General features: G+C 56.0%; 1 protein-coding gene across 3 annotated transcripts in view; it reads right to left on the bottom strand.

Moving 5' to 3' along the window:
- ADCY3 (adenylate cyclase 3) overlaps positions 1–15,695 on the bottom strand; it is a 93,947-nt gene that overhangs the window by 3,055 nt on the left and 75,197 nt on the right. For 2 of the 3 annotated variants that reach the window (XM_073335571.1, XM_073335573.1), the window contains exons 7-18: positions 14,961–15,123; positions 14,311–14,430; positions 13,677–13,819; positions 12,235–12,396; positions 10,026–10,113; positions 8,802–8,918; positions 5,848–6,107; positions 5,439–5,520; positions 4,724–4,882; positions 2,328–2,474; positions 745–864; positions 436–562 (exon numbers count right to left, since the gene is read on the bottom strand). In XM_073335571.1, coding sequence (XP_073191672.1) covers positions 436–562; positions 745–864; positions 2,328–2,474; positions 4,724–4,882; positions 5,439–5,520; positions 5,848–6,107; positions 8,802–8,918; positions 10,026–10,113; positions 12,235–12,396; positions 13,677–13,819; positions 14,311–14,430; positions 14,961–15,123 — 1,688 coding nt within the window. The remainder of the gene's footprint in view (positions 1–435; positions 563–744; positions 865–2,327; positions 2,475–4,723; positions 4,883–5,438; positions 5,521–5,847; positions 6,108–8,801; positions 8,919–10,025; positions 10,114–12,234; positions 12,397–13,676; positions 13,820–14,310; positions 14,431–14,960; positions 15,124–15,695) is intronic. The other variant, XM_073335572.1, reaches the window with a different exon arrangement.

Genomic DNA, 15,695 nt, shown 5'->3' with positions numbered 1-15,695 from the left:
TGCTATGCCATGCCAGCATAGAGTGCTCAGCAATCCATTCTACGGCTGCATAGTCCAGGTCAGGCCTTAAGGAGACCCTGGGTGCTGACACAAGCCAGTCTGGGAGCTAGGGAGAAGCACAGAGTGTGTCTATGGCCAGCAGCAACAATAAATGATCTGCTTGATAGTCACTCTGCCATGTCTCTGCTCACCTGGAAAGGGGCTGGGAGAGTAATGGGACAAACTAAAGGCCTCACCCTAAAGGAATTCACAAATGAAAGAAAACAAGACGCAGATATTTCAGTGACAGCTCAGTGCTCCGCATGCAGGGATCGGAGTTGAAGCCCTTCTCTGCTTGCTGGGCTGGTTGGTCTCAGAGTGCTGGAGTGTGACTACCCCCATTCAATCTCCCACCCAGTCAGCAGACTCCAGTCATTCCCAGGGCGCAGCACTTGCCTATTCGGAGCATGAAGTTGTTGAAGGACTGGTAGTTAATGTTCATCAGGGTCACTTTCATGGCTAAGGCAAAGTCGGCCAAATCAGCTAAGTGTTGCCAACGCTCCTTCTCCGAGAGCTCCTCTTTCTGCAAGGGCAGTGCAAAGCCAAGGGCAGAGGTTGAGGGAGGTAAAAAGACCCTCCCACACCCCAGGAGGCAGTGATCAGCCTGTCCCATTCCCCTTTCTCCATCCTTCCCCATCAGGCCTGAGTTCTCAGACAGCCCAATTCACCTCCTCCCCAACCTCCCTCTCTTTGCTGTCCCTGTACCTTTATGGTGGTGTTGTAGCCATTGGTATTGACATCAGGGGTCACTCCAGAAGCAGCCATGTAGGTGCTTCCAATAGTTTTAATCTTGGTGATGCACCGGAACTGGGGATCATCCAGGAGCTGTGAGATACAGGAGAAAAAGCCACAAACAAAGGAGGTGGCTGGAAAAACAGCTCAAAGGCTGATGAGTGGTGCGGTTACAGGAACTTGTGTCAGGCCAGAATTAGCTGTAGTTACAGTTGAACCTCAGAGTTACGAACTGGCTGGTGAACCACACACCGCATTTGGAACCAGAAGTATGCAGTCAGGCAGCAGCAGAGACAAACAAAAAGCAACTACAGTACAGTGCTGTGTTAAGCATAAATGACTAACAAAAAAAGATTTGACAAGATAAGGAAACTCTGCCCTTGTTTCGTTTAAATTAAGATGGGTAAAAGCAGCATTTTTCTTAAGAACATAAGAATGGCCATACTGGGTCAGACCAAAGGGCCATGCAGCTCAGAATCCTGTCCGCCGACAGTGGCCTAATGCCAGGTACTTCAGGGGGAGTGAACCCAACAGGTAATGATCAGTGATCTCTCTCCTGCCATCCATCTCCACCCTCTGACAAACAGAGGCTAGGGACACCATTCCTTACCCATCCTGGCTAATGGACTTAGCCTCCATGAATTTATCCAGTTCTCTTTTAAACCCTGTTATAGTCCTAGCCTTCACCACCTCCTCAGGCAAGGAGTTCCACAGGTTGACTGTGCGCCGTGTGAAGAACACCTTCCTTTTATTTGTTTTAAACCTGCTGCCCATTCGTTTCATTTGGTGGCCCCTAGTTCTTATATTACGGGAACAAGTAAATAACGTTTCCTTATTCTTCTGCATAGTACAGTTTGAAAGCTGTATTCAGTCAATGTTCGGCTGTGAACGTGTGCGAGAACCACAATGTTTAGTTCAGAGTTACCAACATTTCAGACTTATGAACCACCTCCCTTCCCCAGCTGTGCCGAATGCTCAGGCTCGACTGTATTTAAAACAACAGTGACACCTGGTGGCTGGTTAGCAGATTCGCTGGCTCATTTTATCTACTGATGCCCTGGCTGCAGGCTTCTTTTGGAGAGGCCAGAACGCATCCTGCAGCCAGTTGAGCTCTACACTGGGAGCACAGTTACCCTCCCCTGGACTCTGGACAGGCAGCTCATGGTTACCACATGGCCCAGCATGCACTGCTCTCTCTGAAACTAAGGGGAGGCTGCTCAGAACCTGGTGCAGCATTGCATGCTGGGACCTGTAGTCTCCAGGGCGTGAAGCTTGGTTCCAAGTGGGATGGGCAGCAGTAGGGAATGCACATCTGGACAGCTGGCAATGGGAAGGTGCTGGCCCCAAACTAAGGCTGCTTACAGTCCCATCCAGTAGCAGTCTCAGCAAGGGGACCCCACAGGGAGAGACAGTTGCTCAGCTTGGCCAGGAGAGAGCTCTGTATGCCAGCGGGGGTGGCCTACGTTTCACTTCCAGACCACACCCTCCCAAGTGCTCCCTTGAAGGGCCAGCGTCCGACTGGCATTGGGGAAGGCTGGCGTCCAGGCTGGACTCACCGCGTCGAAGTCCGAGATGATCTCGTTGAGGAAGCGCAGGCACTCGATCCCGCCGTTGTTGATACTCTCCTCCGTGTAGAAGTCAGCAAAGTTTGGGAGGGAGGCAAACATGACGCCAATTTCGTCGTACGAATGGCTGTACAGCTCCTGCGGGACCAGGAAGCAGGCCTGTCACTCAGGCCTGCAGTGCCTGCTCGTGTATTGCACTATATTAGCTGTACCGAGCCGGGGGAGGACACCCAGAGATGCCACGGAGCCAACCTGCTTATTATTCTAGGGCAGCCCAAGCCACCTACTGGGCTCACTAGTTCTGTACAATGCAACTGCTTCTGCTACCCGGCTCCTTATTAAACCTGCAGCCCTAGTCGCTCTAGCACAGGGGTTCTCAAAGTGGGGGTTGGGCCCCCCCCCTTGGGGGTCGTGAGGTTATTACATGGGGGGGGGGTTGGTCGCGAGCTGTCAGCCTCCACCCCAAACCCTGCTTTGCCTCCAGCATTTATAATGCTGTTAAATACATTAAAAAGTGTTTTTAATTGGTAAGGGTGGGTCGCACTCAGAGGCGTGCTATGGGAAAGGGGGTCACCAGTACAAAAGTTTGAGACCCCCGGCTCTAGCACATTGAAGGGTACGGCTACACGCTGCAGTTAAACACCTGCGGATGGCTCGTGTCAGCTCTCTCGGGCTACAGCCTGGGCTCTGGGACCCCACAAGAGGTTGGGAAGGGGGGGTGTCCCAGCGCTCAGGCTCCCACCCGAGCCAGAACAGCTACCCTGCAATTAAGCCACCCTTTAGCATGAGCCCACGTCAGCTGACATGGGCCAGCCGCGAGTGTTTAACTGCAGCGTAGACAGTCCCGAAGAGCCCCTGACAAAACTCCTCCCAGCTTGGTCACCCTGTGAGCTCCCCTGGCTCCACTGAGCCACAAACTCACCTATGCGCCCAATTTCCTCCCAAAGCCCATTGGGTGGGGCTGAGTAACAGCAGTGGGCACTCCCTATCTAACCTACCGGTCAGCATTCCACAGGGCTGGCTGGGCAGAGCACAAGGGTTAGTGACGGGATCCCCGGGGGCAGCCTGGGGGCCCCCATAACATCACTCACGTACAGATCTCAGGCCCTTCACAAACCCCTGTGGGGAAGGCATCAGTGCCTGTTTTTTTTACAGCTGGCCCCATGGAGTCCAAGAGAGGTTCAGTTTTGCCCTTAGAAGCGCATCAGAAAATGGCATCCACCCCACTCCGCACAGGGGGTGTCAGCTCCGGCCCTTGGGAGACCCCCTCCTCCCCCACATTTCTCCTGGTGTGGGGCTGGTTTTGGTCTCACGGTGAAGAGAGCTGTAGTGAATGGGGTGGAGCTGACTTCACCAGGAAGGGCACCCAGCTTTTTAAAACTGGGGCACAGACCCCAGCCACTCCTCTCAATCTGCCCGTATAATCCAACGTGCTAAGGGGCTTCTCCGGCCCTCCTCGCACGCCGTCATTAATCGATTTATCCTCACAGCTCCCTGGGAGGTAGGTAAGCCTCATCCCCACTTTCCAGAACTGCGGCCCAGCGAGATTAAGGGACTTGCCCGAGGCCCCCCACGAGATCAGTGGCAGGGCTGGCTTTAGCCCCCAGGGTTGGGGTTGAGGTCCATCTACACGGCAGCTGGGAGGTGTGATGCCCAGCTCAGGTGGGCGTACACATACTAGCGTGCTGACATTAGCAGGGTGGCCGCGACAGCGGCTCAAGTTTGCTGCCCGAGTACGTGCCTCGGATCTCAGCCGGGGTTGTGCTCAGGCAGCCACCCAGGACACTGTGGCCACACTGTTGAGTTTTAGAGCGTGCGTGGGACAGTCATTCCCCTAGCCCAGTGCCCACTCCGTTGGGCAACACAGGAACCCCTCAGGCAGCTTCTCGTTCTCCAGCCCGCCCAGCCCAACTCCTGCCGATGTGGGGGAGAAGCTGGACCAGGTCACCTCACCGGCTTTTTCGATCCCTCATTTCTGTGCACCTTTCCCTCCCCTCTCCTCCAATACAGGGTGGCTGGCACTCCTTACCCCGCTGCTTCCACAGCTGGCAGGAGAAGGGGGCACTCCTGTGAGCCCCACGCTGCTCACTCAGGCTGAATTCACCCCTCTGTGAGAAGCCTCCACGGATCTGGCATGACCAGAGACTGGGTCCTTCACCCGCACGGAGCAGGGAAGGCTGGACAGGAGGCAGCCATCACAGCTGGGGCAAGCTGCAGAGGCAGATGTGCAGGGAATGCCCTAGCACTGGCTCTGAGTGAGGGGCCTAGGTAAGTTTCCTTCCATCTCTGATTTCTAGGAGTCTCTGGCTTGGGCTGGGAGGCCAATGGAAGGAGACTGGAAACTTCAGCTCTCCCCATGTCACAGTGTCTGGCTCGCCCGTTCTCACCTCGTCCCGTTTCTTAGAGCCCAGGAAATGTCGGGCCACATGCTCTGGCAACATATTGGTGACCAGAGCCTCATTCCAGCGCCTCATCTCGTACACCCGCTCCTTCTGGTCATGGACATCGATCTTCCACAGGAACAATGTCCTGGCCAGCTTCTCCACCTGCAGGAGGGGCAAGTGCTGCAGTCAGACAGGGCCTTACAGTGCTTCGGACACAATGACCTCCCCATGGGCTCACTGAGGCGCAGGGCTGGGGCAGGACCCGCTTACAGTACCGTGGGCATGTCTGTGGCAGAGCCAGGAACGGAACGCAAGAGTCCCGCCACCCAGTTCTCTGCTCTAACCACTCAACACCACTGCCTCTCACTGCCCTGCCCCCATCTCCCTTGCACCGAGCTTTTCACTGCGGTGACGCAGTCACTCCAACAAGTGAGACAAGGAACCAAGAGAAACCGCAAAGGAGAAGGGAAGGCAGAGATGGAAGAGAGAGAGGCAGAGACACAAGCGACTTGGGAAGGGAGGGATGCATGTAGGAGAACTGAAGAACAGAGAGAGAGGGGGCTCTGCATGGGACAGGGTGAAAATGCCCTCCAGTGGGGCAGTGCAAGGGAAGGTGGCTGTGTGTCCAAATGCCCTGTTGGTGGCTGTGCCAGGAGAACTCCAGGGATCCCAGGAGGGTGAGGATGGAAAAGGAAGGGGAGCTGGACAGATCACTCACATGGCGAGAGAAGTAGTAGAAGCTGAGCATCATGATGAAGACCATCACTGTCATGGAGTACTTGGAGGGAACCAGGGCGGACCTGCCGAAGGAGAGATGAATGAGCCATGTTCATCCCACCATGGCTGGGTTGCCTCCCATTCCATGGCAGCCAGCATATCCTTACACCCAGGCCGGCACCCAGCGATCACGAGGGCTTTGAAGACCTTCAAGGGGCTTTCCCTTGTCCCGCTAGCCCCTGCTGGAAGGATGCAGGGTCAGCTCCATGAGAGGCCTGACAGGGACAACCCAAACAGCCACTTGATGAAAGGAGTTCTTGTCCCGTTCAGCCATCAGCTGAGAACAGCTGCCTTTGGACCAGCTGGGAGCACCCAAGGGTTACAGCCACTCCCCTCCCCAATGCCCTTACACGTTCTCCTGGAAGCGTTCCTTATCGTACTCGTCGAAGATCTGCTGCCAGGCATAGATGTTGACCACACCCACGGCCCCGGTGATCATGACCATCAGGGTGAGCTTGACCATGTGGCTGACCTGCACCAGCATGATGCTGGCGATGAGGGCCAGCACGGCAATGAAGCTGTAATACTTGGGGTCCTCCACGCAGCCCCCCGCCAGCAGGGTCCCCGCGGTGCTGTTGCTGGTACTGGAGTAGAACTGCAGGCAGCTGAGCTGTGAGGGCGGCAGAGAGATGGGTGAGGGGCTGCAGGCTGTTACGTACCAATGGCCGGACTGGATCGGAGTGGCCCAAGCCTGAAGTCCCAGGTCTCCTCAAAGTCAGTGCCCTGAGTGTAAACTGAGTAATGGCGTTTAGTGCTCCCTGCCGGCAGCGGCCCACTCTGCCTTGCCTCAGACCCTGGGCTGGAGAGGTCAGAGAGGGCAGCTGAGCTGCATGGGCCATGCAGGCCTTGTCAGCACGTTAGTTCCAGAGGAGGTGGCTTTCCTTGTGATGTGGCTACCTGGGCCACCACGCACTGGACTCCCACTTCTCCAGGCTTTCACGCAGCTCTCCGAGGCTGAGGGCTTGTGGTTTTCACTGATCTGGGCTCGCTTTGAACCAGCGACTCAGGGGTGAAAGGCTCCACTGCTGGTTACCATGTTTAATTCAGTAATGGAGCCCAAACACAACAGGGACTGTCCGTGCCGCACAGATGGCCAGGTGCTATAGGAAACCTAGCCAAACACGACAGAGCCTTCCCCAGGCAGAAACCCACCCGTTGTCACCCCTGCACACAGCTGGGTACTGTTATCACCATTGATCACATATGGACCTTGGAAAGATAAGGTAATGGCCAGAGGAGGATCAAACCTCATGCTTCAGGGCATAAGCTGATAGGCAGCTGCAGGGCAGTGGGATGGGGTCAGGAAGGAAGAATTGGAGCTTGTGTCTAGATGGGAACTTGGGCCCTTATGAAGAATCTGTAGCCCTTGGAAAGTCCCGTTTCCTCCCTTTAGGACGGCTGAGGTTGCTGCTGTAAAGTATGATCTGGTTGTGCCAGAGGTACCCATGCTCTGGCCCTCTTGGCAACCTGCCAGGAGCCCCGGGCTGCACCTGGTCTCTGCTAAATGTAGGTGTCTGGGCTGCCCCGCCATTGACCATGGAGCTGCTGAGAGACCCTATCACACAGTGATGCTGGGCTCTTAGGAGGGAGCCAGAGCATTGCATGCTGGGACTCATCCTCTCCCTGGCTGCCCCCGCTTCCAATTAGCGAGAAGGATGCATGGTCCCACTCAGGTCGGCCCCTAGCTTTAGCACTGGAACGTTTAGGATCACTTCAGCTGGTGTAAATGCGAACACTGGGTCTGATTGTCCTCACGGCCATGTAAATCGGGGGGTGGAGTGACACGGCTGCGGAAGGGCTGTCGGCATCAGGCCCTCGGGATTCACCCATTAATAACACTGCTAACGATGTCTGGCTGCTGTCGATCTTTGCTACTTTTGTTTAATGGCCTGCAGGGCATGGTGCTCTGAACAATTATTGGCGCACCCGGAACGGGAAGGTCAGAACGGACGTATAAACTGAGTAATAGCATTTTGAGCTCCCTGCCTGCATGGGCTAGGGACAGGAACAGTGCAGGCAGGATGGGGTCAGCCACCCACACCGAGAGGTTTATAAATAGGCACCGTGGTCCAAACCCAGACCAGGCATGAAGATACTCCAGGGCTGCGCAGGACCCAGTGGTGCTAATGGGCCTCCCAGGCTGGAAGGGAGCTCAACAAGTCATCGAGTCCAGCCCATTGCGCAGAGGCAGGACCAAGTAAACCTGGACCATCCCGGACAGGGGTTTTCCAACCTGGTCTTAAAACCTTCGATGATGGGGATTCCACATCTCCATTGGAAGCCTGTTCCAGAGAGTAACTGGCCTTAGTTAGAAAGGTTTTCCTAATATCTCACCTAAATCTCCTTTGCTGCAGGTTAAACCCATTCCTCCTTGTCCTACCGCCAGTGGACACGGAGAGCAATTGATCACCTCCTCTTTATAACAGCCCTTAACAGTGGACGACTGTTGTCAGGTCCCAGTTAGCCTTTTTTTCTTAAAATATGCCCAGCTTTTTTAACCTTTCTTCATAGATCAGGTTTTCTAAAGCAATGGCTCTCAACCTTTCTAGACTACTGTCCCCCTTTCAGGAGTCTGATTTGTCTTGTGTACCCCCAAGTTTCACCTCAGTTAAAAACAGCTTGCTTACAAAGTCAGACATAAAAAGACAAAAGTGTCACAGGGCACTGTGACTGCAAAATTGTTTACTGTCTCCTTTTTACCATATAATTATAAGTAAATCAATTAGAATATAAATACAGCTGTGTACAAAACGAGTCATTGTCTGCATGAAATTTTCGTTTCTACTGACTTTGTTAGTGCTTTTTATGTAGCCCATTGTGAAACAAGGCAAATATTTAGATGAGCTAATGTACCCCCTGGAAGATCTCTGCATATGCCTAGGGTACGTGAACCCCTGGTTGAGACGCACTGTTCTAGTTATTAGTTTATCCACATCTCTCCAGTTTATCCACATCTTTCTTAAAGTGACAGTTCCCCAGCTGAGGCCTCACCAGTGCGAAGTACAGTGGAACAATTACCTCCCCTGTCTTACAGGCGACACTCCTGTTAATACACACCCAAATGATATTAGCCTTTTTCACAACTGCATCACATTGTTGACTCAGATTCAATCTGTGACTCACTATAACCCCGGATCCTTTTCAGCCGTACAACCCTCCAGCCAGGTATTCCCCATTTTGTACTCATGCATTTGATTTTGGATGTCAATAGACTTTTCTTCCGAGGCACCCAATGGAGCAACCTCACGTGCTGGTGTGAGTTGGCAGGGAAAATGGCGGCAGGGGGAGGGGAGAGGGTTCTCACCATATCCACAATGTCAGCCATGGTGAGGATAAAGATGGCTGACATGGCCCATGTGTTCCGGGCCCACCGGGTCCTGTCGATCCAAGTGGAAAAGGCTACGAGTTTTTTGGGAAATACCTATGAAGAGAAGAGGTTTTTAATGACGTGAATCTCAACCCTTCGTCCCAGAGGCTACAATGATGGGCACCTTGTAAGTACCTGGCACCAAAGTGCTTTGTCAACACTCATTTCAATGGGACTTAGAGGTCTAAATGCCTTTGAGGATGTGGACCTAATTGTTAACCCCCCATCACACCGTGGTGAGAGCAGTCTACATTGTCATCAAGTATCTCCAGAACCCCACGTTTTCTGGATGAAGGGTGTGCCCCTGGCTGAAATTGGGTGGCCCACAATCTCAGCTTTCAATTAACTTTCTCGCCATTACCCCTGTGAAGGAACCCTACCAAACACAGAGCAGTGCTGCCTTCCTGAATCTGCAGACAGCCCAAAACAACAGAGGTATGAACTGCGCCATTCACCTCAGCAGCAGGGGGGGGGGGTTGACCCCACAGCTGAATGATGAGCATTACAGTGGTAACATAGTTCACTGGTTCAGCGCCGATCGCTTTAGGAGAAACATCCAGCTAAGATACCTACACAGCATTGTTGGATGTAGTGATGGATACTCGGCCAAAGAGAAACAGCTGGTCAAGGGGGAGGAACTAGTAACTCAAGGACACCAACATGTTTCAGTATGTTTCTGCTTTTGTAGAACTGATCTTTACAACATTTCAACAAATCCGTGGTCACGAAGGACTTCACAGCACATGAAGGATTGGAGGATAGGTCCCTCAATGGATATTAGCCAGGATGGCCAGGGATGGTGTCTCTAGCCTCTGTTTGCCAGAAGCTGGGAATGGGTGACAGGGGATGGGTCACTGGATGATTCCCTGTTCTGTTCATTCCTTCTGAAGCATCTGGCATTGGCCACTGTCAGAAGACAGGATACTGGGCTAGATGGACCTTTGGTCTGACCCATTATGGCCGTTCTCATGTGGAGACAGACCCTCCTACTGCAAAAGTTCCTCCCTCTATGACCAGAGCTAAAGGGGACTCTCCATGAGCTATTAGCAATATGGGGCCTATGACACACAGTTGAGAAGGGCGGATTCCATCCGCTTCCACTGACTCCTTCGGAGTCGCGGGTGCTCAGCACCTTTCAGGAGCAGGTCCTCTGTCTCTTACCCTGGGGAAAATGGCGGCCAGAGAGCAGAGAGTCAGGATGAGCAGCAGGATCTCTCCAGTTACAAACGTCACATAATTGGCCACCAGCCTGCAGAGAAAGAGAGAGTCAAAAAACAACCCTGTGGGAGGTTATTCCAGTGACGGTGCTACCCACACAGCCCGATGGGTTCACACAGGATTCCACTGCTTTTCACAGCAACATTAGATTGCTGAGTACGTTTCACGCAGTTCTGCACCACCAGCATGAACAGTGCAGAGAGCCTGCAGCAGGGCTAGGAAGAGCGGGCAGCGCAACGCAAGCAGAGGACAGAACGTAGCCAGCGTGGGGCTGAGAAAGCTGCAGGTCACTTCCCAAGCCCATGTTCTCAAAAGGCAAAGCAGACACGGAGCTAATGGATGTTGTTTGCAGCCAGTAACTAGATTGGCTACTCCTCCAGCGGATGTGGAAGAGGGTCTGTGTTGTGGCCAACTCTTGAGGGGGAATATATATGAGAGCAAAAGGATGACAAAGCGCTAGCCTGGGACTTGGGAGACAAGGGTTTAATTCCCAGCTCAGCCACAGACTTGGTGTGATCATAGGCAAGTCACATACCCTTCTGTGCCTCAGTTTCCCATCTGTACAATGGGGATAACAGGGCTGCTGAAGGGATAACTACATGAAGGGTTGTGAAGTGCTCGGATACTACAGGAACAGGGCCCATATTAGTCCCTGAGAGTGTGGGGAGAAGAGGGGATGTTATTTCAACACACTTTTTAACTAAGCTTCCTAAAAATCCTTCTAACTCCTGTGAAAGCTGGCTGGCTTTTCCAGCATCCCCACCCCCTGTAGCAACACTGTGGACAACAAGAATTTGCAAAGCACCAACAGTGGGCGTGGTTCTGTGCAGGACAGATGTCTAAACAAAGCCCCTGCTGGAAGGACCTTGCAGTCCCAAAGAGAAGGTCTTCAGGGGAGCTCTAGTGAAGCCAGAAGAGCCAGGGGTTTTTCACAGCAGTGCCAATTTCTGGGCTTTGCCCCATTCCCACTTGCCATTCCCCTTCAAGAAATAACAGGTAACACTGATGGCGTACAACAGCCATGTAGCTCCCAGGGCTTTCCGAACACATAGGGAGATACGCCCTGGAGAGCTAACGATTTAAGCATTAGGGCCACACAGTCACTTTCCTGCGAGGCTTGAGGCAGGGTACCAGCCCTGGAGCAGCATGGCAAATGCATGTTCTCACCGGGCATGCCCATGGCAACCTGCCCACAATCAGATAGGGAGAGAGGCTGGCACTGCACGGTCACTTGGTCCCGTCGATTCATTATTTGATTGCCCTTCCCCAGGAGTGCGGGCAGAGGCGATCGTTAATAGGACGTAGTGAGGACAAGCTGCAGTGCTTTGTGCTCTGAGCAGGGTGGCTAAGGCTTCACTCAGAGGCTCTGCTCTCACAGCCGGCGGCTCTCGCCCGGCAAACCGCCCCACTGGCCGGCTCGACATCCCCTGGCAGCTGCTCTCAGAACAGGTGCTGCTCCTGGGAGAGCCCAAGAGCAGCCAGAGAGAAAAGAGGAAAACCTGGGGGCTGAGGGCCCAGGGAACTCTCCATACCCACGGTCCCTGCTGCAGCCTGGCAAGAGTCATTCAAGACAGATGTCGCTTGATGGGCTGTAGAGTGGCCTCTGTGAAATGAGTTTGGGGCAGGTCTCAGCCCAGTCCCTGAGGATCTGGGGTTCACGTTATATAGGCTACCCCTGCAGTCAGCATCCTGGCTGGCAGTCTCAGCCCAGAGGGCAAGGACTCCGCAGGCCGTGGAGAGAAAGCCCAGTGTCTCCCAAGAGCTGGTCGCTCTAGGTCAGAGCTGAGGAGCTAGGGCAGGATGGTGCTGGGGAAGCTTTAACTGCCACTGCCTGGGCTGTGTTTGCTCCATCTCCCTGCCAAACACACCTTCTGGGGGCCAGGCCTGCTCACCCCGGCCTCCCTGGGTTTCTAGGGCACCTCAGGTGAATACAGCCACACACAAGTCCAGCCCAGGGGGAATCAACCAGGCCTCTGGGGGAATATGTGTAGGAAGTGATGCACCTGGCCCACTCTACAGTTCTGCCCAGGGTGAGGGGTGGGGCAGGGTAATCCTTCCCAGCCCTAGAGGCCCCCAACCCAGCGCAGAGCCCTGTTGTTCCAGGGGCTGCACAGACACAGCCCCTGCTCCTTGCCCAGATCGACCTGCTCACCAGGGATCGATTAAGATCTCTACCAGGGCGGTGAAGAAGAGCACCATGCAGGAGCAGCTGAAGGCGGCCCCGCTCTGCTTCTCCTTCTCCACAGAGTAGCGCGTCTCCATCTCCGGGTTGATGAAACGCATGGAGAGGCGGTAGGTGTACTTCCCCTTCAGCCTGCCGGAGACACCGCGAACCCTGGTGAGATGCTGGAGGTCGTGGGCAAAGGGGAAAAGGAGAGGGAGGGTCCTTACTCTGCTGGGGGGCTGCTGCAAGGGCATTGCCATCACCATGAGGGAAGAAACGAGGGCCGTGGGAAAGAGCATCCCGGGGAGAGGGGAGAGGAAGAGGATCCCTGTGGCATCCTGGAGAGAGGAAGAGGATTTGAGGGAGAGGACAGGGTATCTGGGGGCAAAGGGTACAGCCCCCACAGGGGGAGGTAGGGGAACAGCACCTTCAATCAATGGCATCCTGGTGCTGTTTGAGACACACACCGTACCCGGCCCTTGTTCCCAGGGCACCGCTGGGCTGGCTAATACGCAGTGCATGTAACCCCCATTAGCGGTGAAAGGAGAGCAGATCCATTGCAGCTCAGTTAGTCTCTGGGCTGAGGAGGACACTACGGCAGGTTTGAGGTGGCTGGGCAGGTCCCAGCAGGGCTGCACTGGGGAGCCCCCGGTGACCCAGTGGGGCTGGGACTGGGTCCCTGTAGCTGGGCTGCACTGGGGAGCCTCCCCTGACATGGAGGGGCTGGGACTGGGTCCCTGTAGCTGGGCTGCACTGGGGAGCCCCCGGTGACCCAGTGGGGCTGGGACTGGGTCCCTGTAGCTGGGCTGCACTGGGGAGCCCCCGGTGACCCAGCGGGGCTGGGACTGGGTCCCTGTAGCTGGGCTGCACTGGGGAGCACCCCGTGACCCAGGGGGGCTGGGACTGGGTCCCTGTAGCTGGGCTGCACTGGGGAGCCCCCGGTGACCCAGTGGGGCTGGGACTGGGTCCCTGTAGCTGGGCTGCACTGGGGAGCCCCCGGTGACCCAGCGGGGCTGGGACTGGGTCCCTGTAGCTGGGCTGCACTGGGGAGCACCCCGTGACCCAGGGGGGCTGGGACTGGGTCCCTGTAGCCGGGCTGCACTGGGGAGCCCCCCCGACATGGAGGGGCTGGGACTGGGTCCCTGTAGCCGGGCTGCACTGGGGAGCCCCCCCGAGATGGAGGGGCTGGGACTGGGTCCCTGTAGCCGGGCTGCACTGGGGAGCCCCCGGTGACACAGCGGGGCTGGGACTGGGTCCCTGTAGCCGGGATGCACTGGGGAGCCTCCCCTGACATGGAGGGGCTGGGACTGGGTCCCTGTAGCTGGGCTGCACTGGGGAGCCTCCCCTGACATGGAGGGGCTGGGACTGGGTCCCTGTAGCCGGGCTGCACTGGGGAGCCCCCCCGACATGGAGGGGCTGGGACCACTCACGCCTGCACAGACTCCCTCTCCAGCAGGGCTTCGTTGAGCAGGTTGTTGAGCTCCTGCTCGTTCTGCGAGGCGTCGACGACTCTCTCGGCCAGGTCTCGCAGGCGCAGGCGCCGCCGGGGGTTGGGGAAGGAGGGGTTCACCACCTGCGGGGGAGGAGGGGGGCGGGGGGGAGAGTCAGACGAAGGCAAACCCCCGGGGTTACTGGCTGACAAAACCAGAAGTGCGACCTGAGAAACAGGCCATCTCCTCTTGAACGCCACTGGCCAGCCTGGGCCAGATCCCCAGCAGGTGTAAATGGGCCTTGCTCCACCGACTTCCGTGCAGCCGAGCCCATTTCCACCAGCTGAGGACCTGGCCCCTCATTCTTAGTAGAACCCCACCCCTTCCCCCATACGGGGAGGGTCACCGTGGCCAGTTCCATTCATAGCCTGGCAGAGAAGTACAAGGCCCACGTGCTTGTCCCCCTTCTCCTTGTGTCAGAATTCTACAGGGTGATCAGACCCCAGGGGTAACAAGTACCCGCCCTGTCTGGTCACCCTCGAGCCTGCTGCGGCTCTAAATGCCCGGGGGCAGCCCCTGCTGCTGGGCTCCAGTACCCCTCCCCAGCCTCCCCTCTCCCCAGGGCGGCTCTCACCCTGGTGTCCAGCTCCTCGGCCTCGTCGGGCGTGGTGCAGGTGGTGTTGATGCTGCCGTTACACTCCTTGGTGTTGATCAGCAGCGGGGAGTTCCCATGGGAGGACGTCAGGGACAGCTTCTAGAACACAAAGGAGCAGGTGGGAATTCAGCCATCAGGAGTGAGGGCTATAACAAGGGGGAACGACTCGGGATGCGGCGTTCTGTTTCCTGGCCATGCTGCCCAGGCCTCATGCTGGCCTCGCTGCATAAGGTGAAATTCACCCATGAGGCTACCAATATGGGAAAGAGGAAGGGTGGCTCAGGAACGGGGGCGGAGGGGGTGTCTTGGAGGGACGAGAGTGACTGGAGCAGAGGAAGACGTAGGGTGGTTATTAAGGAGCAGTAGAAGTTACGGATGGCAGAGATGGATTAAGTCTCTTTAGGAAAGGGACAGGAGCGCTGAAGGTTTTAGAACCAGAGGCTCACAGGAATGGGGAGCCAGGAGAGAGGAGGATGGGGCCAAGTATTCACACCTCTTGGCCTGCATGAGAAGGGCAGAGACGGAGACAGGGCTTCGCAAGCCGGAGAACGGAGCCCAGGGCAGGTCATGGAACAGAAGGTGCCAACGGGGGAGATGAAAGGAGCTGGAGGAGGAGGAAGGTCACTCACCACTCCGTTGATCCCGTTCTTGAGGGGCTGCTTGGGCACCACAATGAGGTACGTGACGATCCCCTTCTCCTTCAGGTACTCGCACCTTGACCCCCCCTCACCGGGCTCCACCTCAAACTCCCCTTTCAAGCAGTCCATGGTGCTCTGGGAGATATGCACACGCCTGTGGGCCGGGTGGGAAGAAGACATCAGTAAGGCCCCAGCTGCCTTCGTGCCAGCCCGGGCAGAACTAGGCAGGTTTCAGGAAGAACATCTTGCAAAGGTATTGAGGTATCCACACAAAGCCCCTCGTCCCCTTCATCCACTGGGGAAGGAGGCAGGACTGCGTTACCAGAAAGAACCCGGGGTCCCAGCGGCGATTGGTTTCCATGGGGAAGGTGGGAATGGACTGAGCAAAGCAAAGGCCCATGTCTTGGTGGGGGGTAGGCGGAAGCATAGCGGCAGATGCAGCCGGGACCTGACCCGTGGGGAGCAGGGGCAGCAGAAGCCATCTGGGAGCCCAGCAGTGGGGCAGAAACAAGGGGCTGGTGTGCTCACAACAGCCTGGCCTGCTAAGGAGACAGCACTCTGCCTGCTGACAAGCTGTTTCCAACTCCCGCCTGGGGTGGGTGGGCGCAATCAGCCAGCCAGCAAGAGCCAGGGCATGGAACACCTCCCGCCTTGCCCACAGGGTGCCGACGTCAGCCCCCGCTCCCTGCATCCGACATCCCTCTGCACAGGACCCTCTGCACAGGA

The sequence above is a fragment of the Lepidochelys kempii genome, chromosome 3 (assembly GCF_965140265.1).
Source record: "Lepidochelys kempii isolate rLepKem1 chromosome 3, rLepKem1.hap2, whole genome shotgun sequence".
Taxonomy (NCBI): domain Eukaryota; kingdom Metazoa; phylum Chordata; order Testudines; family Cheloniidae; genus Lepidochelys; species Lepidochelys kempii.
The sequence above is the reverse complement of the archived record's forward strand: the minus strand, read 5'-3'. Positions and strand labels throughout refer to the sequence as shown.